The sequence below is a fragment of the Crocodylus porosus genome, unplaced genomic scaffold, assembly GCF_001723895.1.
Source record: "Crocodylus porosus isolate Cpor-Errol unplaced genomic scaffold, CroPor_comp1, whole genome shotgun sequence".
Taxonomy (NCBI): Eukaryota; Metazoa; Chordata; order Crocodylia; family Crocodylidae; genus Crocodylus; species Crocodylus porosus.
Window position 1 is genome coordinate 99,471,285 of NW_017728931.1, and position 25,093 is coordinate 99,496,377.

General features: G+C 41.7%; 1 protein-coding gene across 1 annotated transcript in view; it reads left to right on the plus strand.

Moving 5' to 3' along the window:
* Window positions 1-856: 856 nt before the first annotated feature.
* Window positions 857-25,093, plus strand: part of MET (MET proto-oncogene, receptor tyrosine kinase) — a 104,759-nt gene continuing 80,522 nt past the window's right edge. Inside the window, exons 1-2 of the mRNA XM_019543413.1 lie at window positions 857-1,026; window positions 8,146-9,360. Of these exons, the coding sequence (XP_019398958.1) occupies window positions 8,161-9,360 (1,200 nt within the window). The 5' untranslated portion in view covers window positions 857-1,026; window positions 8,146-8,160. The remainder of the gene's footprint in view (window positions 1,027-8,145; window positions 9,361-25,093) is intronic.

Sequence of the window (25,093 nt, forward strand, 5' to 3'; positions counted from 1 at the left end):
TTGAGTTCAACCCTGGACTTCCCTATAAGCTTAACTGAAGCTGAGTTAAAATGCAAGTTCCCTGATCTTCACTGTACTTTGAGTTTGCTGTAATTAGTGTTTGCTAATTGGTGTTAGTCTATCCAAATTAAAAATAGCTTTTTTTAAAGTGTAGACATAGTCTTAGAAACCATTTCTAATTGTTTTCTAATATTTCTAACCATTTCTAACACATATCTAAATATGGCTGTGCTTATTGATGCTATCAGTCAAGTCAACTAGAGATAAACAGTATAGTGACAACAAACCCACTAAGAGCTTACTTGTGTTCAGCCTTATCATAATTTGCATATTGGTCTAACAAAAAGCACTTTCTCATAATGAATAAACAGAATATAAAAATCCAAGAATACTGAAACTTGAGATATTATGTGTAAATTTATTTGATAAAATCAGTTTTTCTATAGTGATGATATGCAGTTATGAAAATACATTGTAGCATTCTAGGAACTGCTCTGCATTGTATTTTGTAAAAGTAGTGGTTTCTTAGTAACAGGAAGTCTTACACTTGTCTTAATAACTGTTGTGTTTTACTTTTGTTTAGAAGTTAGAAGAGGCTACCATATTGTGCATTTGTGTGCGTTTGTGCTGATCATAGGGTGTGCCTTTACTGCATCTAACTTGAAATGACCTAAAAATAAGTCATTATTTTTGGTGTAAATATGCCATTGTGCACCGTTATATTTTCATATTTAACGCAGAAGTACTGTCATTTCCTTTTATATCATAAAGCAAGGAAAATTGAAATGTGCCGAACAACATGCAAAAATCTGACTGCAAATTCATTCTCTCAGTGTGTTTGGTTTCATGCAGTGCACTCAAACTAAAAAAGGAAAAGGGACCTTGTCAATACCAGTGCTTTGGGACAAGCACAACAGAGTTTCATGACTTCTTCAGAGGCTGCAGCCTTGAAATGATCTAGCAACCAGCCCATGTCTGGAATATCATTATAGTACCAGGTAATATCCACCTGGCCATCAAGACAAGGTATTGCACCTCAGTGCTTATGCAGTCCATCAGTTGAGATGAAATTTTTCAGTGGAAAAGTAAGCTATCAGCAAGCTAGTATTGATGGATGTTAGTCATTAGCACATAAGCTCCCAGTATCAAATAGTTTGAGAAAGCATCGACCACAACTTAAGAGTGCTAGTACTATTGGTATGACACATCTTGTTGCTGGCCACTAGTAATGGTTGACCAAAACCCATTGTCTCGTGTGATATGAGTTAGTGTCAGTTGAAGAACGAAAACGGGTATAGCATGACACAAACTTGGAAAATACCAGTTCACAAAAGAGAGAATCCAACCCCAGAAATAGCTCAGAAGCAAAAACCACAGGCCAAAAATACTAAATTACTTAGAAAAATAACAGAAATGGTGTTAAGCAAGTCAGAGAGAGGGTACAAAAACGCAAGCAGCATCCATCATCAAAATGTCACTTAAAAACTGACAGATTCTTTCATCTCAGCACCTGAAAAGTAATAACTAGTATTTTGTACCTGTACACAGAAGCAACAGCATATGAAACCTATTGAATGCATATTATGGCGTTGTTTCTACACAACACTTAAACAAGTGCATAAGGCTCCCTGAAATCAAATTAAAGGTATGTGCTTTGTTGATTAAGAGCCTGTGTTCTCAAATAGTTCCCACATCTGAGGAGACAAGTTACTGTATTTTTCACTAGATAAGGCCCTTAAGAAGTTTTCAAGATTATCCCCAAATAAAACATTGTGCAGGGATGTAGCCCTGAATTTGGAAGGAGATGACTTAAAATGCTGAAGTCTGAAGGAGTGATGACAGTCTCCAGGCCAAATACAGATACAAAAGTGCACTGCATGTCACAGTGTCTCCCTGCTGGGAAAAGTGCTGAAATGGCCTAACAACTGTGAAATGCGATGATCTCCCGAGGTCCCTTCCAGCCCTAATGTCTATGAAATCTATGAAAATGCGAGATGCACATCTCTAACAGAAGGTGCATTCTGACCCCTTCGTCCATTCCTCTATTTGTACCCCCTAACATAACAGCATCACTTCTGTCCAACCGAGGGCAGGGCACATACTTTCTGTTCTTAGAAGCATAAGGTCTGTAGTGTGAGAAATTAAAAAGGATAGGTTTACTATGGGAAATCATCTCTCATAGTGTCTGTACACACACACTGAACTTGAGGATGAAAAGATGGAACTCTACAGAGGTCTGCATAGGAAAACTCCTGGCATGTGTTGCCCACACAGAGGAACAGATGGTGATAGGGCTTAGAGTGTATAGCCAGGGTGACATTTGCCTTGCAGGGATATTTTAGAAGGTTGGATGGAAAAGAGTTGTAAGTATTGTGGAATACATTAAAACAAGAATGTATTGGAGATTACACTTAGCAAGATATTTGCATAGCAGCCAAATGACATTGTGACTCTATTCCTGTGCTTCTTGTCCATCTGTCTTGCTATTTCCCTCACTATTGTTTGTAGGCCTTAATCATTGTCATCTCCATCATTAGACAGTAATCATACTAGGTCAAGGGATGTGTCTGTTTCTATGTTATGTTGGTAGGAGAGTGATTGGGGCTTTTCCAGTGAAACAGGTGTTTATCAGAAAATGCCAATTTGTGGAAACTTTCTCCAGTAATGTACTTGCCTGGTAAAAACAAGAGAAACAAAGAGAGGGAGGGTGAGACCGAGAGGAAAAAGAGTTTTCCCCTGCTTCCCTCACCCCCTGAATAATTACTGGGAATCCAGGTTTTCCATTCATCACGGAAAAATGCGGATTTTTTTTCCTCTAAATAATTTTCTCCTTTAAAGGAGAAAAACATGGGAAACAGAGGGTTTCCCCTTCATGCTGACAGAGTACCAGCCTGCAAGGGGCTGCTTGGGGCTGGAGGTAGTGGGAGGAGGGCAGTCAGGCAGGAGGTGCCACATACATGTGCGTGCGCACACAAGCACATGACAGCCAGGCAAGGTGGTGAGCATCTCCTGCAGCTCCTTCCAGGTAAGTCTATGGTGGGGAGGACAGATTGAGGCCCTCACAGTGAGGCAGGGAGGGAGGGAGTGGGACAGGGCTGGAGGTGCTGTCCGGCTGGGATGGTGTGTGGAACCTGGGGCTGGGTTGTGGGACAGAGACACAGCTGGTTTGTCCAGGGGGTGGTAGGTAGGCTGGCTCCCCATTGCTGTGCACACTGCTGTGCATCCACTCCTGGTGGGGTGGATGTGTGCTGCCAGCTGCAGGCTCAGGGCTCCCCACTCTGCTGCCTTCCCACCAGGGCCTCCGCGGCCCAGCAGACAAGAACTAGCATGGGAGAGCAGAGCAGGGCCAGGAGACTTGGTGCTGCCACTGGGAGCCCTGTTTCAGCTCCTCTATGATGGCAAGGCACCCTCTGCTCACCTGGCAGCAGCAAGATTGGCAGTGCATAGTTGTGCCCCCTGCTGCTACCAGGCTGGCACAGGGCTGCTGATAGCAGTGGTGACACCAAGTCTACTGCCCACACTCTGCTCTCCGATTCTGGGTCCCACCAGCTGGGCTGCAGAGGCCCTGGGGCTAGGGCAGCAGGGCAGGGAGCCCTGAGCCCACAGTGGGGTAGCCCACCTCGACCCCACCCCACCCCACCCCACCCCACAAGGGCTCTGTTCCTGCCACAACAGCTGCCAACTCCTGCAGGCAGCAGCCAGGGCTTAGGCACTGCTGAGGAAAGCAATGGGCTGCAGGCCCTGATCCTGGTCCTGGTCCTGGTCCCTAGTCCCATATCCCTGGCAGCTGGGGGGCAGGGGGCTGTGGGTTGCAAGTAAGGGGCACCAGCAGGGCTTTGAGTATGGGGGGCTGTGGGTTGGGAGTGAGGGGCACTGTCAGGGACAGTGGACTGCAGGTTGAGAGCAAGGGGCACCAGTAGGGCTGGGGGGATGGGGGCCCATAAGGTGGGAGTGAGAGGCACTGGCAAGACCAGGGGGCTGTGGGTTGAGAGTGAGGGGCAACAGCAGGGATTGGGGGCTGCGCGTCAGGAGCAAGGGGCACCAGTAGGCCTGGGAAATGGGGGAGAGAGGGGCAGTGGCTTAGGCAGGATCAGGGGCAGGGCACTGGCATATCAAGGCTGCTCAGCACCACAAAGCGGGGGCAGGGATGCTGCAGCTGGACCTGGATTCTGGTGAGCAAAGCAGACATGGGGAGCTCTGATTTTTCCATGATAAAAAAAATCAAGTGCCAGAATATATAGGTATTTAGAATTTATTTTATCGTAATGATTGTGGCACTGGTAGGGTTCCGAATTGCTTTAAAATGGTAAATATATAAAAAAATATATATATTGTTTTCAACTGATACGTGTACGTATAGTGGCATTTCATTTTAATTGTGGAGAAACACAAATATTAGTGTTTTTATTCAGAGAATTTAACAATTTTTTATCAGAAAATTTTCAGTGTATAAACAGGGAGAACCAGGATCCCTGAAATTACTCACCAGGCACTATCCCTACCCTAATTCTTGATAAGCTAAGAGCTGAAGGTGGCTATGAGATTTCTTTCTTAGATTTTTCAACCCCCCAGAACTTTCAGAAGGTCTTTTTATCATCACAGAAAATGCGATGGAAAACCCATTTTCTGTCTGTGCTACTTAAGAGCCAGCACCTGGTGTACTGTACAGATATGTATTGAATAATTCAAGTTATGGTTACTTTATAATTATATCAAACCTAATTATTTTAACCAATCTATTATTGTTCTCCACATTATTGTGCTCTGTCTAATTAAGAGCATAAAGTCCCAGTTGATTTTTAAAATAATGTCTTTATTACTCCTCCTACTATATAAGTGGATTTTTCTTTACTCAGTGATTCTCAACCAGGGTGCCTCAAGATTCTTTCAAAGACGTCATGCAGTGTTATCACTGTTAGGCTTGAGTTTTTTGCAACAAAAAAACTGCTCTACTATTTTTTCTGTAGTCAAAAGAAGGGTGAAAAGTAAGCTGCCATTTCCCGAGGGGTGCTGTAAGTCTATCCAGAGGTGCCTTAAGACTAAAAAGGTTGAGAGAGACTGGTCTTTACTAATATGTGTTGGAGACTACTCCTGAAAGTCTCTTGGCTCTGATATCTTTCCCACCCTTATTCACAATTCTTGCCATACAGTTTAGGAAGTTCTAATTAGACATCAGTTTTCTGAACAGAAAAAAATTACTGTTTTTATAGCTTAACGATGTAAGCCAGGATTGTAAAGATCTAAGGAAAAATACAGATGATATAGACATATACATAAACAAATCTGGTTGATAAGGGTTTATTTTAGCCAGAAATTTTCTTTAAAATGAAGTCGATAAACAGCCCATTATTATTTGTTTCTTTCAACTCTGTCTTTAGGTCCCTAGAGATCCAATATGGTTGCTGTCATTTGTCTATCAATAACAATTGTTGAACTACAGGCAAACTATATTTTCCCAAAATCCTCTAAACAGCATGTGGTCATAGTGTTTTTAGCTTTCTCCTTAAGGAAGCTAAATTTAGCTTAGAAACTGTGGCACAATATTAACAGAACCACGTCTGGTGTGACTTAGAGTAGAATTCAACTCTGAACCAAAATACTCCAACCACAATTCATGTATTTGGTCTTGTGAGAAAGTTTAAATACTGTGCTATTCATGGGCCTTTGATTTTTTTAAAACCACATGAAACAATTGTGTGGAATAAAGTAAAAAAGAAATGTGCTACATTTCCTGATTTCATCATTCTATGGCTGTAATTCACTTGCTGTCTCTTTATTTACAATACAGTCATTTGCCTGTATCTTCTAAAGGTTCCCCAGAGTGACCTATTACTGTGTTACAGTGCCTAAAATTAACTTGCAAACATCAAGTACCATGCAAATGAATAAAATGTTTTCATAACATATTAGAAAAGCGTGTCTAACTTCAGATAAGGACCTTTCTAAGAGAAACAGCTGTGTATTTTTTTTTCAGTCAGAACCATTTTGGTTGAAAAATGGTCTTTTATTGAAGACTTATTTGTGGAGAAAAGAATGGTTCTGTTAGTGAAAAATGTCAATAGCCATTTCAATAAAAATGGTGTAAGAATTAGCAAAGAAGAAGAAAAGTCTGTTTCATAATAGTATCTTCAGAAGGTTTCAGGGGTAATATTTTCATTTTGCATTTCTTGAACAACTACTACAAAACATTTTCCCCTTGAAAAGCCTACAGAATGCCTTACTTCCACATGGCGAAGTGCTATAGCTGCTTTGCATGTACGCCAAGAACAGTGCTGCGATCAGGCTTGCTTTCAGCCCATCTCAGGACTAACTTTGTGTAAACCATTAGTCGGATTTGTTTTAGTGTATGTGTAGAAGTAGACCAGCTAAAATGGTAGTTTCTCCATTTCTTTAGCACAGTGCACCAGTGCTTAAGCCCCTGCTTCTGGGAGCTGTGTGAGGTCCAGTGCAATAGGTATTCATAAGGTAGTGGGGTCAAGCTCACCTGGCTCCAAGGGCCAAGTGAACAGCATGGGGTTGGCTTTACAGCTGTGAGGGACCAGGGTGTAGGTGTTCTGGTCCAGTGGTTAGACCACTGAGGGAAAGCAGGGGCCTGGAGCTAGCTCATAGCATGGGAGCAATATTACCAAAACCAGAGGGAAATCCAGATGTCGAGTTCCCAACGCAGGGGCAGGATTTAGGGATCAGATGCCAATTACCGATCTGAAGGGCAATCTACAGGGCGAAGTACGAAAATAGAGCCAAACTGACATCAGGAGCCAGGAAACAGGCTTTGGATTTCCTTATGGATCTAAGTCCAGAAGTAAGCCAAAAACCATGGTTAGAAACCAGGAGGCTTGCTGCAACAGAACTGTTGATTGACCTGCAAACCCAGGGCCCCAGCTGGTATTAAATGGATAGGCAGTACTCCTTGCAGCTTATCAGGATGCTCTTTGCTTCCAAACTGGAGCACAGTTCATTTGCTGAGGCTTACTTCAGGTGTGGTTGCTGACTTGGTACAGGTACTTGGTTCAGACTGGTCTTACCTGCTCTGGCTGAGGTATTTGCTTGCTCAGAGTCCCCAGGAGTACTTCATAGATTTCATAGACATTAAGGCTGGAAGGGGCCTCGGAAAATCGAGTCCAGCCCCCCGCCCGAAGGGCAGGAAATCAGCTGGGGTCATAGGATCCCAGCAAGATAAGCATCCAATTTGCTCTTGAAGGTGTTCAATGTAGGTGCTTGAACCACTTCCAATAGCAGGCTATTTCAGACCTTGGGGGTTCAAACAGTAAAGAAATTCTTCCTTAAAAAAACTATTCCTTGTCCCAGGCTGGTCTGCTTGCTCAGAGTCCCTGACAGTAGGCTAGATCAAGCCCACAGAACCCTTTGCCCGCACATCTGAACCAGCACATGCAGTACCCATTCTGCCTGGTCCAGGGCACAAGCCCCATGCAGAGCCCACTCAGACTTGTCCAGGTTGGGCACCGCATGCAGCACAGGTCGTGGACCAGCCAGAGCGGGTGCCAGATCAGGCATGCAGGAGACCTATGGCCCCTTCCCCACAACATGCTGGATCCAGCACCCACTCTGGCTGGTCCAGGACCTGTGCCATACATGGCTCACAACCTAGACTGGCCAGAACAGGCAGTACATGTGGCCTGTGTCCCAGTCCAGGCAGAGCAGGTGCCATGTGCAGCACAGATTCTGGGCAGGCTGGAATGGGGGCCACATGCGCTACAGGCCTGGACTGGCAAGGCCAGACACCATGTGCAGCACAGTCCTGGACCAGTGGAGCCAGATGCCATATGTGGCACTTGTCTCAGACAGACCAGAGAGTGTGTCTTATGCAGATTACTACTTGGGCCAGATGGAATAGGCACTGCATGTGGCATGCATCCTGGCCCTAATCTGGCATGCACTGCATGAGTCAGCTATAAGCCACAGGAACAGCCCTGTGAGCCGAATAAGGGGGCTCCGTGGGCCATATTTTTAACACCCCCTGCCATAAGGCATTGTAATGACAAAACTGTAGAACAACACTATGAACACAGGGCAAAACTGTAACACTTAAAATGGGTGTGGTTAACATAGAAGCATATACCTGGTATTAGATAAACTGAAGTTTCAATAAATGAATTATAAACAGTCTTTAAATATATCTTACAGGTAAACTCTACAGCAATGAAGTCTGTAACAGTATCTGCATCTGGGATAATTGTCTTCCTGTTCGCTTTGGTGCAGAGAAGCACTGAACAGTGTAAAGAAGCAGCTATAAAATCAGAGATGAATATGAGTGCCAAGTATCATCTCCCTAATTTCATTGCAGAAACGCCAATCCAGAATATAATTTTATATGACCATCACATCTACATTGGAGCAGTCAACAAGATTTATGTCTTAAATGAAGCCCTTCATAACATTTCTGTGTACAAGACTGGGCCTGTGTTGGAAAACCCTGATTGTGCGCCTTGTGAAGACTGCAAAGATAAAGCCAATTTATCCAGTAGCATTTGGAAAGACAATGTCAACATGGCTTTGCTCCTAGAAACATACTATGATGATCAGCTTATCAGCTGTGGTAGTGCAAGTAGGGGTATATGTCACCGTCACATCATTCACCCCAACAACCCTGCGGACATAGAAAGTGAAGTGCATTGCATGTACTCAAAGCAGATGGATGGAGAGTCATATAACTGCCCTGACTGTGTTGTAAGTGCTTTGGGAACCAAAGTTTTAGTGACAGAAAAGGACAGGTTTGTAAACTTCTTTGTTGGGAATACTGTGAAGTCTTCATTTCAGCCACAGCATACACTACATTCAGTATCAGTTAGAAGGTTAAAAGAAACCCAGGATGGTTTTGAGTTTCTTACAGATCAATCTTATATAGATGTTCTCCCACAGTACAGGGATTCTTATCCCATCAAGTATGTCCATGCCTTTGAAAACGACCACTTTGTCTACTTTCTGACAGTCCAGCGAGAATCTCTTGACTCCCAAGCTTTTCACACAAGAATCATCCGGTTCTGCTCCTTGGATTCTGAGTTACGCTCTTACATGGAAATGCCCCTTGAGTGCATTTTCACTGAAAAACGGAGAAAGAGGTCAATTCGAAGGGAGATATTCAATATTTTGCAGGCTGCATATATAAGCAAGCCAGGTGCAGCTCTGGCCCATGAAATGGGTCTTGGAGTGAACGATGACATTCTGTATGGCGTCTTTGCACAAAGTAAACCAGACTCTTCAGAACCGACGAACAGATCAGCTGTCTGCGCAGTATCTGTAAAAACAATCAACGAATTCTTCAACGAAATTGCAGATAAGCAAAACATGAAATGTCTTCAGCATTTTTATGGAAAAGATAGCAAGTACTGCTTGAACAGGGTAAGTAAAACTTACTTAATCACATACAGTGTTGGTGCTGGATTCTGTCAGTGCCCTTCCTCACACTGACAGGGACAGATCCAGGAGGTTCAGTGGTTCAGTTGTACCCCCCCCATTTGGCTGTGTACCACATGCATAATGAGTTCTCAATGCTCTAAGATGCATTTCTGCCTGTGCTAGGAGCTCTATGTGCTCACCAGCTGGTCAGCACAGGGTGGCCTGGTGACTTGGCTTTCTGGCAGCTGCAGTCTGCTGCTGTTGGCTCTTCTCTTCCCTCTCCCTGCTGAATTCAGCAGAAAGGGAAAAGAGAGGATATGTAGTTGTGGGTGGCTCCAGAGCCCTGTGAAAGAAGGGACTGAGTATTTGCTGAATCTGCCCCTCCTCTTTCCTCTCCTGTGCTGCTGAGTTGTGGGAGAGGAGGAGACAGCAGCAGGTTGAGCTGTTTGAAAGCAGGGACTGTGGGCATCCCCATACTGGCCAGCCAGCAAGCTCACAGAGCTCCAAGCACATGTTGAGCTTCCAGCAGAAGCTGTCCTGATTCACCAGATTGCTCTGAGAGCTCACTGACATCCAGGATCACAGGGAGGGGTCATAGCCATTCTCTGTTGAGCTATGTGGTTATCCTCGCTGCCCATGCACCCATCACCCTCCACTGTGGATCCATCCATGTCTATTGTGTGACTGTCGTGTTGATTTGAATAGGAAGAAACATGTCATTACAGGGTTAGGCTTCTCATCATTTCAGGGTATTTAAGCTGTCCCCTTCAATAAACTACACTTAGCAATAGCTATGGGCAGCTTTGCTGATGATTCATCTTTGCAAGAAACAGTTACTGTAAATCAGCCATGGAAGTCACTGAAGGGCTTAAGGGGATAAAGAAGAGTATTAATGGGCTTGAAATATCTATGTTTTGTATTTTTAACAACTGCAGGTAAGATGCTATTCCACCTGTTAGTAGGGGTCTACCTAACCTGAGGAGGCAGTTGGCCAATTTTGCAGGCAGATCCTGGGGCAAGCCACCATTTTCGTGGGCTGAGTGCAACAGCTTCCCCCCTCAACACACACACCCCGGATTGGCTGAAGGTCCCCAGTGGCCCCACCCCTCGACACTGATTGGTTGTGATACCTGCCTGTCATATAGCCCCAGCCCTTGCCACTGATGGATGACAAGCAGCCCTCTCAGCCATTCAGTGCCAAGGATTGAAGGCAGCCAATACCTTGCTGGCAGTCCTTCATGCCAGCAGCCCCCTCCCCTCTTCTCCACGGCAGGCTGTGTGGCCAGGCCACAGCACCATGAAGATTGCTGGCTCCCTTTGGTGAGCCAACAGTTTATTTTCAGTAAGGTTTTTTTTTTCTTTTTTTTTTCTTTTGCAATGCGGCCACCATTTTTGACGGAGCCCACCTGATTTTGTGTTTTCCACAAAAATCACGCAATCACGAATTCAGTAGGTCCCTACCTATTAGGTATGTAAGTGGACTTAGGCACCCTCTTCCATTCTCTGAAACCTGTTAATGCATTTACAGTGAGCAGCAAGAAGGAGAAGGACCCACCCTACACTGCTGCTTACTTGTGTTTAATAGCCCCACAAATAGTCCCACTGAAAGCAAAGTGATTAAATGGTGGAATAAGGTAATGAAGGGCTTAAGCTTGGGGGGTTCTATATCTGTACATCTCGTCTTTCACAGATCTGTTACCTAGTGTTTCATGTAGGGTATTTGGTGACATCCCAAACAATAGGAACAGACAAAAGGAAGTAAAAAGTGAAGACCTTTCTTGGTCTTAACAGTCAGGGGTACATCAGCCCCTGTTTAGTAAATATAGAACCCTAGATGCAGAATTGGAAAAGCAAGTAGAATTTTCAGATTTTTAATGACCTGAGAGTCCCTTCCGACCCTGGGCACTAGGAAACTATGAGAGCTCAGACATGCGCTCTGTGATGTCCCCTGAATGGCACTGGATGTTCAGGATTAGGATGAAGCTGGATGAGCCACCTCTTCCATAGCTTCCACAGCAGTTTTTCCCCCATGGCAAAGACATGTTCGGTAGTAAAGACCAACCTAACTGATAGGCTAGAATAATGTCCAGAATGGGGGTATCAAACTCACCTTGTGCCTTGCAGATGGATCCAGACCACAAGGTTCTTGCAGACTGAATCTAGCCTGAAACATAAGGAAGTTGTAACAGCAACAGCTCTGGAGCAGGGTGGCAATAGTAGTGGGAGCTCCAGCTCTGACCCAGGTGCACTACTGGCTTCAGCCCCGGCAGTGTTCCCCATGCCAGAGCTGGAACTGTCCCTGCCAATGCCACATGCCCTGCACTGTCCAGGGCTCCAGCTCCAGCACAGGACATGAAGTAGGGGCTGGCAGGTGAGGAGATAGGGCCACAGCAGTGCCAATGGGTGAAGGAACTAGGGTGATATCAGCCCTTGCTTGCCCTCCTGCACCCAGTTACCATGTTCACCAGGGCCCGAGGGTTCTGTGGCAAGCCCCTTGTCCTTTAGTTCAGCAGACTGGATAGAGCAGATCTGCCAACTAGATCCAGCCTGCGGGCCTTATGTTTGACACCCTGCTCTAGTCTAAAAGAACACAAGACTCCTCTGTGGAAATCAACTTGTGTTAAGAGGGCACTGCTAATGGAACATAAATGTCTGCCTTCATGTATATTTGAGGGGAGTTGATATATCTTTAAATGTTAACATTTATTATTTGGTAAGTGAGATTCATTAAAAAATGAAGTTATTAAAAAAGAATAAATTGTAGAGCAGACCTCACTTGTTCTGTAGTTTACAGTGAAGGATAACTTACCATAAATTGCCAGTGCTCAGAGGAAACAGGAGTTGCTATGTAATGCTAGGAATGAGATTTTGTCAAACCCTGTATTTTATTCTTCCGTCCCTAAATTTCAGGGGAGAACATACATTCATGATGGGAAATGTTTAAAATGTCTTTTTTTTTCCTTGAGCTTAATCCCCAGCCTTACTATCCTTTTTTCATTTTCAGTTGCTTTCTACTCTGAATTTCCAGTTTTTATTCTGAAGTCTAATAACAGTTTCTTCCTTATTCCCTCAGTGTTTTATTTGCGTATTTAATTCTGATGGCCTTTAACTTACCTCATTCTCTTTTTGCCTAGTCAGATGCCTTTCATAACATGATCTTTTCACAGCAAAGTATCCCATTAATTTTGTGACATAATCCTTTGTCAGCTTTCACATACTTAGGCATCCTTTCAAAACACTTTTCAGAATCTGCCGTTGCTTTGAATCAGAACTGAATGCATTATGCAGCAGAGAGTTTATTCATAGTTTATTGTAGTTGCATATTTCCAAAAAAATATCCAAAACCAGAATTCTGTTACATAACCTTTTTTCAACTATAGAAAGTTTGTCAGGATAGACAGTCCTGTTTTTGCCAGAAGAGAGCCTAGGGACAGCAGTTTAGCCCCTCACAGACATTCAGTTAGACTGCCTTGCTTTCTGATTAATGTTTTTTTGTGGGTTTTTTTAGCTTGGATTTTTTGGTTTTTTATTTACTTTAAATTGAGGATGTCAAGCTTCATTTTCCCTGATTTTCCTGGACAACTGAGAGATTTCAGCAATGTTTATTGTGAGCTAGCACTTTAGTATAAGAGTTTGGAGCTTGAAACTCAAGTTTTCCTTTATTCACACCGTTACTTAATCATTGAAGTGAATAGGTGGTTAAAAACAATGAAATATAAAATGCTTTTAAGCAGAGTGCCTAAACATTTCCTCCCTTGTTGATTACCCAGCTTTTGTTCTCTTGTAATATCACCAATTCACTGGTTTGCAAGATACAGTTTTCAAGCCTCCATAAAACCTGAACTTTTAATGTAAAAAATAAGTAAAGAAAACATTTCCTTTAAAAAAGCTGATCAAACAAGTAGAAGCATTTTTCATACCTGCTTTATTCAACATTAAAACATAAAAAGGGCATAACCTTTTTTCCTTTGTAAGTCACCCTTAAGTTGACATAAAAATTTCTGTTTGTGGTAATATAGTTTATTTTGGCAGAATCAGAAAGTCTATGTGATTTAGCCAAGATGAGCTCTCCCTTTAATGTTATAAGAGATGCAAACCACAGGCCTCTGATGCAAGAGAAATGGACTGACTTTTGCGGGATTAAGTAATAAGAGTGCAAACTGTAGTGTGGCAGTGAAAGTGCTGTGTAAGCAGCATCGAAGTAAGAAACAAGACTTCGGCAATGTTTTCAAGAGAATACTATGATATTTGATAATTTATGGTCAAAAGCCAATAAGTGAAGGACAAATCCCATTAAAAATAAGTTGCAAAGTCCAATTCCTACATGATATTAAAACCAGTCATTCTGAGTGCCTGTTCCTCCCTGATATAGTGGTTGTTTGTTCTGAAGCAAAACCCTCTTTTGACCCACTTCTTTTCCTCTGCTTCTCTACAAATTAGGGATTTTGAATGAAAATGCTTCCAATCACCTTAATTTACTTGACAGAACTTGTCAGTTATTACAAATCAAAATAAACTATATCCAGTTTTATGTCTTGAAGTGGAGCTCATGAGGCCTGCACTTACTGCCATCAACAAGGACACATCCTCAAGTGCAAATTATCATAGCTCTGTTGACTTTGATCTGCCCTAGTTTTGATGTTCACTTGGTAGCACCAGGAGAGGAACCAAAATTAGCTTCAAAACAGAAGTGAAAAACTAAAGTTAGACAAAAAAAAATGTATTGCCTAAGCCAGGACAAAAAAAGATTAATGTGAGGTAATTACAGATCTGTTCGTGAGGGTTTTGAATCATTATTCAGGAATCTTCCCCCCACACTCACCATGGAAATGAGATATAGATTTTAGTAGGTTAAGACTTAGTCACCCTTTCAGAAACAATAATTTTCAGCCCATGGTATAGAAGTAGGTAAAGATTTAGATCAAGACCCAAATCCACAAGCCTCATTTACACACATTGTCCCCCTAGGATTTTCTAAGTGAGAGGAGCTGGATTTAGGCTTAACAGATACAGGCAAAGATTGTAATAATTTTACTTGGGTTTAGATTTTTTTTTAATTTGGCATTTTCCAGAAGCTATACATTTTATCTAGTAAGTGATTGTGGTCCAGGCCCCACTCTGTTACCTGGATACAATTTTACCTATGGGAATGTGATCAGAATTCAGCCCCATATGATTCCTTTTGGTTTATTTCTCCTGTTAATTTAGGCTTGTACATACTTTACTCTAAATAGTGGTTTTGGTTCGAAGCCCCCTGCGCTTCTGTGGGATGCTTCATGCACCCCAACATCGCAGCATTCACGAGCCCCTGCTACCTAGAGGTATGTCGAAAAAAACATTTAAAGCTGTCTCTATGTCCGAATCTTTCTGAATCTCTCCAAATCAATTTGGAGGGTTCTGATTCAATTTGGAGAGATTAAAAGGTCCTCTAATTCAATTCAGATTAAGAAATTTGGCCACCGAATCAGGCCAAATCTCCACTGAATCGGATCAGGGACCAAAGCTTCGCACAGCCCTACCGGATACTATTCTGTCAAATACAGAGCATAAACAGATAAATTTCACTTTGAAGGGAGGTAAAAATGAAAACAGGAGGCCACCAAAATGAAGGAGAAAGTGACAGTAAAATAAACACGCAGTGATGTTTCTTTATTACTATTACAAAGATGATAGATGAGTAAAATTGGGTTATGCTTATATTGTAATGGAAGAAAATAATTGCAACTTTCCATCAGAAAACCACAAAGGCCTTTATTGATCTGTCATCCTCAGGGTATGTCTAGGAATATTTAATAAAATAAACAGAGACAAATAAGCCTTTTGAGGCCCTCGAACTATAATATCCCACACCATTTAGATTACAAAATTTTGGCAGGATTAGAAATAGCACCATATCTCTGTGATTATGATGGCTTGATGTGGCTTATTTAAGCAGCCTCATACTGTAAAAGAAATAGATTTTATATTACAATTTAGAATGTAATGGGCTGAAATCTTTCTCCAAAGAGGCAGGCACTGGAATCCATCTACTTTGTTCAGTCATTTATGCTTCTTGAAATATATAAATATAAAAGGGTGTAAATTGCTGTCAGATATTCTTCAGTTACAGAGCTGAAAAGAAGTCTGCATAGGCATACATACAGAGTCCTGTAGGACTGATATTCCATGGCATTCTAAATAAAAATCTGTAAAATTAGGGATATGGTTCTCCCTACTGCTCTCCATGTTCACCAGTGCCTTTTTGTAAGCACAGTGCCTGCGTGTGTTGCAGAACCCCTCACCCGTACCAAATTTGTAGAAGTGCCTCCATGGGTTCTGAGGCCTCTTTGGGATGAGTAACCAAGCTGGCACTTGTCAATGGGAAAGGTACATTATTTCCCAGAAAAACCTTCTGAAATTATGGCAGAAAACTACTGCAGTTTAGGGGCTGTATCATCTTTGTATCATTGCTAGGGGCACCACTGAAAGGAGATCACAGGGAAAGAGCCAAACACAGAAGCAACATTTACATTGTTTCAATGGAGCCACTTTTGGAGGCTCCAACTTTTTGAAGCCCCAAAGGCAGTGCTGAGGTGGTTTTTCTGCTATGTCCAAAACGCTGTAAAGTCTATGGGCTGTTCGTGCCATTTACTCCCCTGAGGACATTTTGCAGGAGGGACCTCATTGAGGAACTGTCCATACCACTAAGTTACCATCCTGGGCAGCATTGCACTGGAACTGGAAGCAGTATAGCCACATTAGTGTGGTAATGTAGGCGGTGCTAGGTAGCTCTGCCAAAAGAGAAACTGGTCTGGGGCCAGTTCTGCACAAATATGACTATACAACTTCTTGTTCAAGCAACAGTGCACAATGAGTGATGCAGGATGGCTCAGCATAGTGGTATGTGACTGAGTAAGTTAGTAACATGGACATTTTCTGAGTTTTCTTCCTCCTCAGCAACCTGTCATGGACTTGACTTTTCTTATCTCCCAGTGCTGTAGTTCAGCATGATGAGGGTTTTAATTTTTTTTTAATTTTTTTGCCATATTGTTGATGAAAGTTAGTTGTCTCTGTGAAACTGACATTTCCTTTCCTATGATTTTATGGAAAGGACGCCACTTTATCAGGCAGTCTGATTAATAACATTCCTTTTCAGAATTTTTAATCAAATTCTACCCATGAGAAGGTTACCTATTATTATTATTACAGTTATGAGTGGGGTTAGAAACTTTACTGCATATGCTGAATATTCAAAGCTAGACTTGCAATCAGCATAACTATTTTTTAAATATTCTTGGGTGGTTTGCAAAGTTATTTTTGTTTTCCCACATTTGTGAAAAACCCCTTGAAAGTCTATACCATGACAGGAGACCTTAAAGGAACCACATACAGGTGCATGGCCCAGAGCTAACTCTTGAGGAACAAGAACTTCGGCATCTTCCCTGTTAACAACACTGGCTTGTCAAAAAAGTAAAAAAAAAGTAGAGGGTGAGCAGAAGGATGTGTTGTAGGGGGGAGCAGCAACTAATAGGAATAATCTGATATAAGGAGGACTCTGCTTTTGTCCACTCTCTGAATGGAAATTGTGGCAAATTTCAATTTCACTTTGCCACTCATACCCTTTTTCTTTCCCACTTTCATCCCAAATGCCTCTTATAACACCATTTAAGGATATATATAAACCTGAAGTTGCCATTCTGCAATAAGGGCACATGTGGAATTATTCTGTAATAGTTTTTTCTGTTTAAAATGCATACCCCACTATTCCAGCATAGCTTTCATGCATCTGAAAGCCTTAACTCACAAGTAAACATGTCTTTGGGGCTTCTGTATGGGATATGCACTTGCTTAGTGTCAGTCTGTGTTTATCTTGGGAAATGAATCTAGGGTATTTTATAAACACCTTGTATATTTTACTTCTGATTCTTTGAACTGAATAATCAATACATCTATCTCGATTATCTGTGTACTAAGTTAAATGTCATAAAATTAGTATAAGGGAAATGGGCAAAATACAAAGATTACATAGGTCTATTACATGTGACTGAATCAATACTATTTACTCAGTGCTAATGCACTAACTACATTACAAGAGCTAATGGCACAGTGCTCAATGACAAAAGCAAGTAACTCTTTGAATGACCTTGACAAAAGAAGAGGTAATGTTTTAAATTTGTATAAACTAATTACATTAACACATATGTCTTACCTTAAATAACGTGTCACCAGTTTATGCTTTTTCAACCTGTTAGTCACAAGTGAAATAGAACAAAGCTACAGGTTTTAAGAGATGATGCTTCATGACATTTACATTAATTGGTTATTTTCACAGGGTTGCCATTCATTTGTGGTCTGATTCATTTAAGTAATTTTTCCATTTGCCATGAGATCAGATGACTTAGGTCTAAAGTATGTGATAAAGGTTTTATGTTCTTTAAAGTTTTTTCTTATTTTACTACAAAGTACTATTTCTGAGGGACTGTTATATGTCAAATAAAATAAATATGTATAGTTTGAAGTATGGCAATACATTTGGCAGTATCTGAAGCTTGGGTTGTCTGAGCATTTCCATTCTAAAGAATTTATTTCAGTTGCCTGCTATTTTGCAGCTGAGAGTTGAGATGCTTGTTTTCAGAAAAGGAAATGTATTTTTATCTCTAAACGTTTCATCAAACACATTGAGGTATGAAAGCAGAAAAAGTTGCAACCTTATTTTATTTTTTAAAAGTAAACTTTAGTTTCTCAGTGGAAGATACTCGAAACATGACACACAGAAAGGACTAAGAGACTGATTCTGTGCCCCTCACAGTCTGTTTAGATTTTTTTAGAGCTAAAGAGCTCTGTACAGTGCCTAGGATACAGATGTGCTTTGTATTGGTTCAGACGAAATTGCATTTGACCAGTCCAAACACAATGAAAGATATATCCACTTACACTGGGGATGAGCTCAGCCTAAAAGATCTGTACAGGTATAAATGAAGACATATCTGGTCCCATTCAGCCTATTTTCATCCTTTTCTCCTCCTATTTGTCACCAGGACAGTACAACAGGGGGGCCACAGCTGCTTTGTTGAATGCAGTGGGGAATCTCCCATGGCATTTGAGCCACATTTGGTCTATAAAGACACTACCATAGTAGTGAGAGTCTTTTGTAACTATTATTTTGCTAATTCTGGCAAACACATTCCATTAATCTGGAATTTTCCCATGAAGAAAACACCGGGGTGCATCCAGACAAGCATGCACATGTGTTTCCTCAGGGACAAATAGCAGCACATAGTTGTGCCATCTCTACTTGTCCCCAGGGAATACCCCTGCACATGTGCTCTGGCAAGGCACAAGTTGCCCTGAATGGGGTAGAGGAGGTTGGGGCCGTCACCTGGGCTGGCCTCAGCAGCCTTACCTGGAGTCATGAGGGCCTCCCAGGGCTCCAGAGCAGCAATCCAGATGTGCAGAGCCTAGCTGGCAGCTGGAATGTAGCTCCAGCTGTCCAGGCTCTGATTTTGGGCAGCACACACTGCTGCCACATACACTGTGCTGCTTTTTTCTGCCATTTGTTTTTTTGACATCAGGAGTCTGCGGCACTGCTAACTGCACGTGTGCACTTATCTGGACATGCCCAGGGTGACTTACCCAGCTAGATCCTGGATTTGGTCCTTAAGGGTATGTCTGTGTCATGCAGTTATGGCACCCAGCAGTTCTGTATAGAGACAAGCCATGCCTGTTCCACAACTGCCATGGCAGTTGGAATGTAAATAATGGAATTGTATAAAAACCATATAAAACCAAAGAATTATTTGTGGTCACCTCTGTCTGTTTACATACCGTAGCTTTCTTGTGAACCCACAAAAACTTTCATCCAATGTTCTTTTCAGAGAGATACCCAGCTGCAGGGAGCTATTTTGCAGGAGTCCAGGTCAGCTACATTACTGGACTAGTGAGGTTTGCCATGGCATATGCTTCCCCTGTATAATACAGATCAAAGGTGTCATACTCAGCTTCACTCCTGGGCTAGATTTAGACTCTAGAACTCCTCAGGGACCATATCTGGACTGTAAAGAGCCTTGTGGACCTAATATGGACCCAGTGAGGTAGGTGGCAGTGGCCACTGGGGTGAGAAGTGGCAAGGGGGTTAATGCAGGCATCTCTTGATGCCTCCCCGCTCTCCACCACCAACACACATCCCCAGCAGTAGCTGGGACTTTGGTAGCACACTCAACTCCCACTCATTTCACCCTCAAATTCCCAGGCTCTCTGGAAGCCCTGTGTGCTGAGTGAAATGACTCCATAGGCTGGATCCAGTCCATGGGCCATATATTTGACACACGTGATACAAGGGATAGGTTGCCATGAGTTCTTTACATGGAAGAATTGAAGGGGTGCAAAGAGCTACATAGATTCTACTGTCCCATAGTGATTTTATCTTCAGCTGGGAACTTCAACTGCTATATGGTCTGGGTAAATAAATTTCTTCCCTCATTTCCCTATGCATTTTCCAAGCTACTCAGTCTGGGTGCTAGATCTGGATTTGTTTATCAGTAAAGATTCCCATACTAGACTTTGCAGTTATCCCTGCTGGCAAAAGACATCATGCTTCTCTTACATCCAAGGAATTTTCATTTCCCATTTGTTTTATTTATATCTTGAATATCCTCCATAATCATGCCAGCAACTTTAAGGAATTCATGCAGTAAGTACCAATTTATCTGTCTATAGACCTACATACATAGTTTTGGAGTTTTTAAACTATAACATTTTGTCCAGTTTTACAAACCCTCTGGACCTGTAAATCATGCAGAAAAAAATTCACAAGAGGGTATTCCTCTGTGGGACCAAAGGAGAAAGCCACTTAGATGTTTGCTTCATCTTTTAACTTGTATTCTGCCTTTTGATCAACTGTGGCATGAAGCCATTTTGGGAGATGGAAAAGAAGATACCCAAATAGTTCTTTGTTAAGGACATTGACAAAAAGAGGAAGACTAAAGTGAATAGCACATGTAAATGTGCCAGGTGCAGGACAGTTTGTCCTAGTGATTTTTCTTTCTCTTTCTATTTTATCAAAAAGCTATAATTACAAGGACCTAGTAATTATCTGTAGCAGAGCCCAGAATTAAAGTAGCAAGATATGTGAATTATGTGAAAACTCAAGTCTAACGCCTTTCAAAGACAGCAATAAAAGAAAATCAGGACCTTTAGGGATTTTTTAATGGCTTTTGCACAGGTTTCCAAAACAGCAGATTCAGGTTCTGTTTCTGACCATCCCACAGATTTCCAGTATGGCATTGGTCAAATCACTGGGGCCATGAACTCTTTGTTCATCAGTTTCATCATCATGAAGCTCATAATAACAGCAACAACAACATCTCCGTCTAAAGAAATTCATAAAACTAAATTGATTAAATGATGGCAAGCCACTTTGAAATCTCAATGAAAAGACACTATAAAAGTGTGAAACAGCTTAAAGAGGGTAACCTATTGGGGCTGCCTCCCTTTCTTCTCCTCTCTGTATATCTATCTATATAGCTATGTCTATATCTATATATCTCAAATCTCTGCTTTATACTTAATTCTAGTAGGGCAAACACTCCTGAAAGTATAGTACTGTTGTTTAGAAACAGTAATAATTGGTTTTGTGATGAAAGAGGCAATATGTGTTTTTGGAGAGGTCTCAGGTATTCTCAGAATCCTTGGCCTTCACTAGGACAATTAACTAGGCCAGTGGTGCTCAACCTTTGGTCCCTTTGGGCTGGATGACTGGCGCTGGCACAGGGTTGGTCTGTGGTCTGGATAGGGCCACATGCACCCAGCTTGGGCCCTGCACCACCTCTTTTCATGTCCATGTCCCCGGATTGGGCCTCATGCTGCCTCTGCCTGCCCCATGCCCTGCACTGCCTCTCCATGCAAAGCCAGTGTTACCTAGCCTGCAGGGCTCTCCACAGGTTCAGAAATTTGGCAGTAGGGGAGCAGTCACCACTCCCACACCACCAAATTTATGGATCCACAGGGAGCCTTGAGGGCCAGATGACATGGCTCTGCAGGCTGGATCTGGCCTGCAGGCCAGTTGTTGAGCACCCCTGAACTAGGAAATAAGTCTTATATCTAAGGATTTCTATTCCATTCACTTTACATCAAATGCATTTTTTTTTACTATTGATTCCATTGTTAACAGATTTCAGGAATAATTCTATGTTGGTAGTCCCTTCTGCTCACTTTATACAGATGAGGACAGCTGATCATGGTGATATTACCAGGGTACTCATGTTTATATATGTTGAAACCTTTTCTTTAACTTTTTATTAAGCAAAAATCTAAATCAGCTAAGTATTTCAGTACATGCTAAAGTCCTTGAGAGTACTTAAGCAATATGTAAATAGGAGGAACCACCACTTTTCTTCTAATTTGGTTCCTCAGAAGCCAGACTAATAGGAACTTTCACATAGCATCTGTAGGGGATGGCTGGTTAGGGATCCCCTGCTGGGACTTGAATGGTTGTATAGATGTCCTGCTTCAGAAATAAAACCATGTAGGACAACTTTACTTGTGGAAATTTAGGTACCTCGAAGGTTGTGACAGCTGGACAGCAGTTGTAAGAATCTAACTTTCAGACTTTGGATTGGAAAGTAGCAGTTAACCACCTACATCATTTTAAAACATAAGTGCCTGATTTCCTGCACTGGGGGCAAATAAGAAATTAACCAAGAACTTTCTTATTTAGAAATTCAGAGACTGAAGCCACCAGTTATGCTTGAAGAAGCTGACTTGAAGCTTTATTTTATGACTGCACAAATATTCTATCCAACTGCCCAGTCTCATAATTTGAACAAATTCCAGTTAAATAGATGGAAATCGTACAGCTTTTTTTTTATCTGTCACATTCTAATTATGTTTTCGCTGCTTATTTTGAAACTTCAACCTGTTTTTCTATCAAATTAAATGCCTAGAAATCCACTTACACTTAAATTCCCAATTTGCCAGTTATGTCAGTCATAAAGTCATGTAAATACAGAGCTAGAAAGGACCTCAAGAGGTCCTCAAGACTTGATCCTATTTTACTTTACAAACTTAAATGCCACATATGTAGCCATAAGTGCACTAAGAGGAGGTTGCAAAGGAGGTGGCCATGTGGTTAGACCACTTTAGTGAGATGCAGGTTCAAATCCCCTTTAGATTAGGGGTGCTCTAGAGCCTACATCTCCTTCTTCATAGTCTGTTGGATTATGGGAGGGCCCTCCTTATCCTTCACTTTGTTCTTGGCATATGTGCACATAGGGCAAAATAAAGCCTGAAACTATGCAGAAGTGCCAAATACTGCACTTAATGTCCGTATAAAGTGAAATAGGATTTTAGCCCATAATCTATGCCTGACTTCCAAAGCATGATTAAATACATCCAGCACATCCTTGTGTTTACAAAACTCCAACGAGGTGCAGTAGAGAGCTTTTCCTAATAACCAACCTAAATTTTCTTTACTGTAAGTTGAGCTGATTACTTGTGGTTATCAGCTGTATCCTCAGTGGGCACAAACAAACAGGTACTGTTCTCTTAATAACAGCGTTTTACATACTGGAAGATTTTAATAATGTCCTCATATCAATCTGCTCTTTTCACCACTAAGCAAAAACAATTCTCTCTACTTTTCTTCCTAGGTCAGACTTTCTAAACCTCTTGTTGCTCCTTCTGGACTCTCCAACTTATCTACAACTTTCCTAAAGTGTAGTGCACCAAAGTGGACACAGTATTCCAGCCAAGATCTCACTAGCGCTGGGTACAGCAGAAGAATTGCCTTCCATGTCATACATATGGGACTTCTGTTAATACACCTACAATGTGTCTTGACTTTGTGACAGTGTCACATTCTTGGTTTATATTTACTTTGTGATCCACTATTGCTCCCAGATCCTTTGGCTGGGTAGTATTACTACCTAGGTATTCCCCATTTTTTGTTTGTCCACTTGATTTCACCTTCCTAAACTGTGATAAGTGAATACTTGCAAGAAACTGTACCCTGGCAGAGGTTACTAGGTTGGCCATACCCCATGACTGCATAGCTACCCCATAGAATAATGCGACAGGTTAGGCACCCCCCTACATGAGACTTCACCCTTGTTGTTCTTTCCTCAAAGTCATCTACAAAAGTATGGAGTAGATTGCTGGCAAGTGTCTGCCCAATGTATTTCTGACCATGAAGGGCCTGCTAAGTCCAAGCCTCACCTCCGGCTCCCCGACTCCTGGTGGGGTTCTTTGCATCTGAACCTCTGACTTGCTGTTTGGACTTTGATTCTGCTCCTGCCCTTTGCTGGCAACACTGCTCTAGCCATTACTTTGGATTCACTATATCTTAACTGTGATACAAGTATAGTATATTATACTTGCTTTATTGAATTTCACTTTGTTCACTTCAGACCACTTCTCTGCTCTTGAACTTTTGAATGCTAATCCTGTCCTCCAAGTTGCTTGCAGGATGGCATGAGGTGGGCTGTTATGAGTAAGTCATTAATTTCTAATTCATTCAAGACATTAAAGATAATATCGTTTCCTAATGGGGAATCTCACTTAATTAGGAAGCAGGAGTTTTGACAGCTTTGGAGACAGGCCTGGAGGGATGCTTACTGAACTGTTCCTTCTTGCTGCCATTTCTGCAGATACCAAACATGTTCTGTAAAAATTGATAAACAAAGTTTTTTATCTTTCCCAATTGATTTTATAATGGATTTTTTAAAACTGGATACTTGTCTAATTGGGCATCTTTTATAAAAAAGGACTTTGAAAATAATTTTGAATTTTTTTATCCATTTTTTAAAATGTTGGGTTTAAAAATACAATTTCACAGAAACAAATTTTAAATCAACATCAGCTTAATTTAATACACATGTATGAGTTTACTCAAATGGAAATAACTGCTGTGGGTCCAGCTCAGAAATTATCTTGTCCAATTTGTATTTCATAGACTGCTGCATCCAGGATAAATTCCAAATCATCACAACTTCTCCTGTGAGCAAATAAGATAGGATGTATTACCTCCTGTCCATTCTGGGCACAACCGGAATTCAGTACTTGCCTTTACCTCATCACATTCCAATGACACACCTACATCAAGTTAACAGCTTTCTTTATGAATCACACATGCAATTAGCACTCCTAGTCATGCATAAAAAACAATGTGCCCAAGCTTAACCACATACCGGTAGGGTCTCTGCTTATTTCAATATTTGTGTGATTTGTCACTGGAACTTGGCATAATATTGTGAATGCTTAACCCAGAAGTCAATTATTTTTCCATAGTGCCAGCCAGATGAATACTTAGATAAGCATGTGTGCATGGGAGAGGACAGTTGGCAAATCATCTAAGGGTTAAATTACAGCATTTTCTTCATCCAGTACTGTTGTATTTTATCAGGTTAATAATTATAGTAGGTTAGCTACTGAGAAATAAAATGAAGGGGTAAGTTCACATAACACTTTAGAGGCCTTACTACAAGTGTTTTGTGCACAGGGTAGAATGTTTATGGAGTAATTAACTGTATATTATGGTTATCTCATGCAGCCAGGCTTTATTTGAAGGCCATGTACAGATCCTTGGGTAAATGTTCAAAACTAGAACATCTGGAAGAAGTTCAGGTAGGTCACATTTAATTTCAGGAGGCCAGAGGAAGGTGCCATCAGTTATGAACAGGGAGGAAAATCCAGGCCACTTGACTATTAATTAGAGCTCTAGGCAAAGTACAATCAAGAATGGCAAGGAGTTGAAACCATGTGA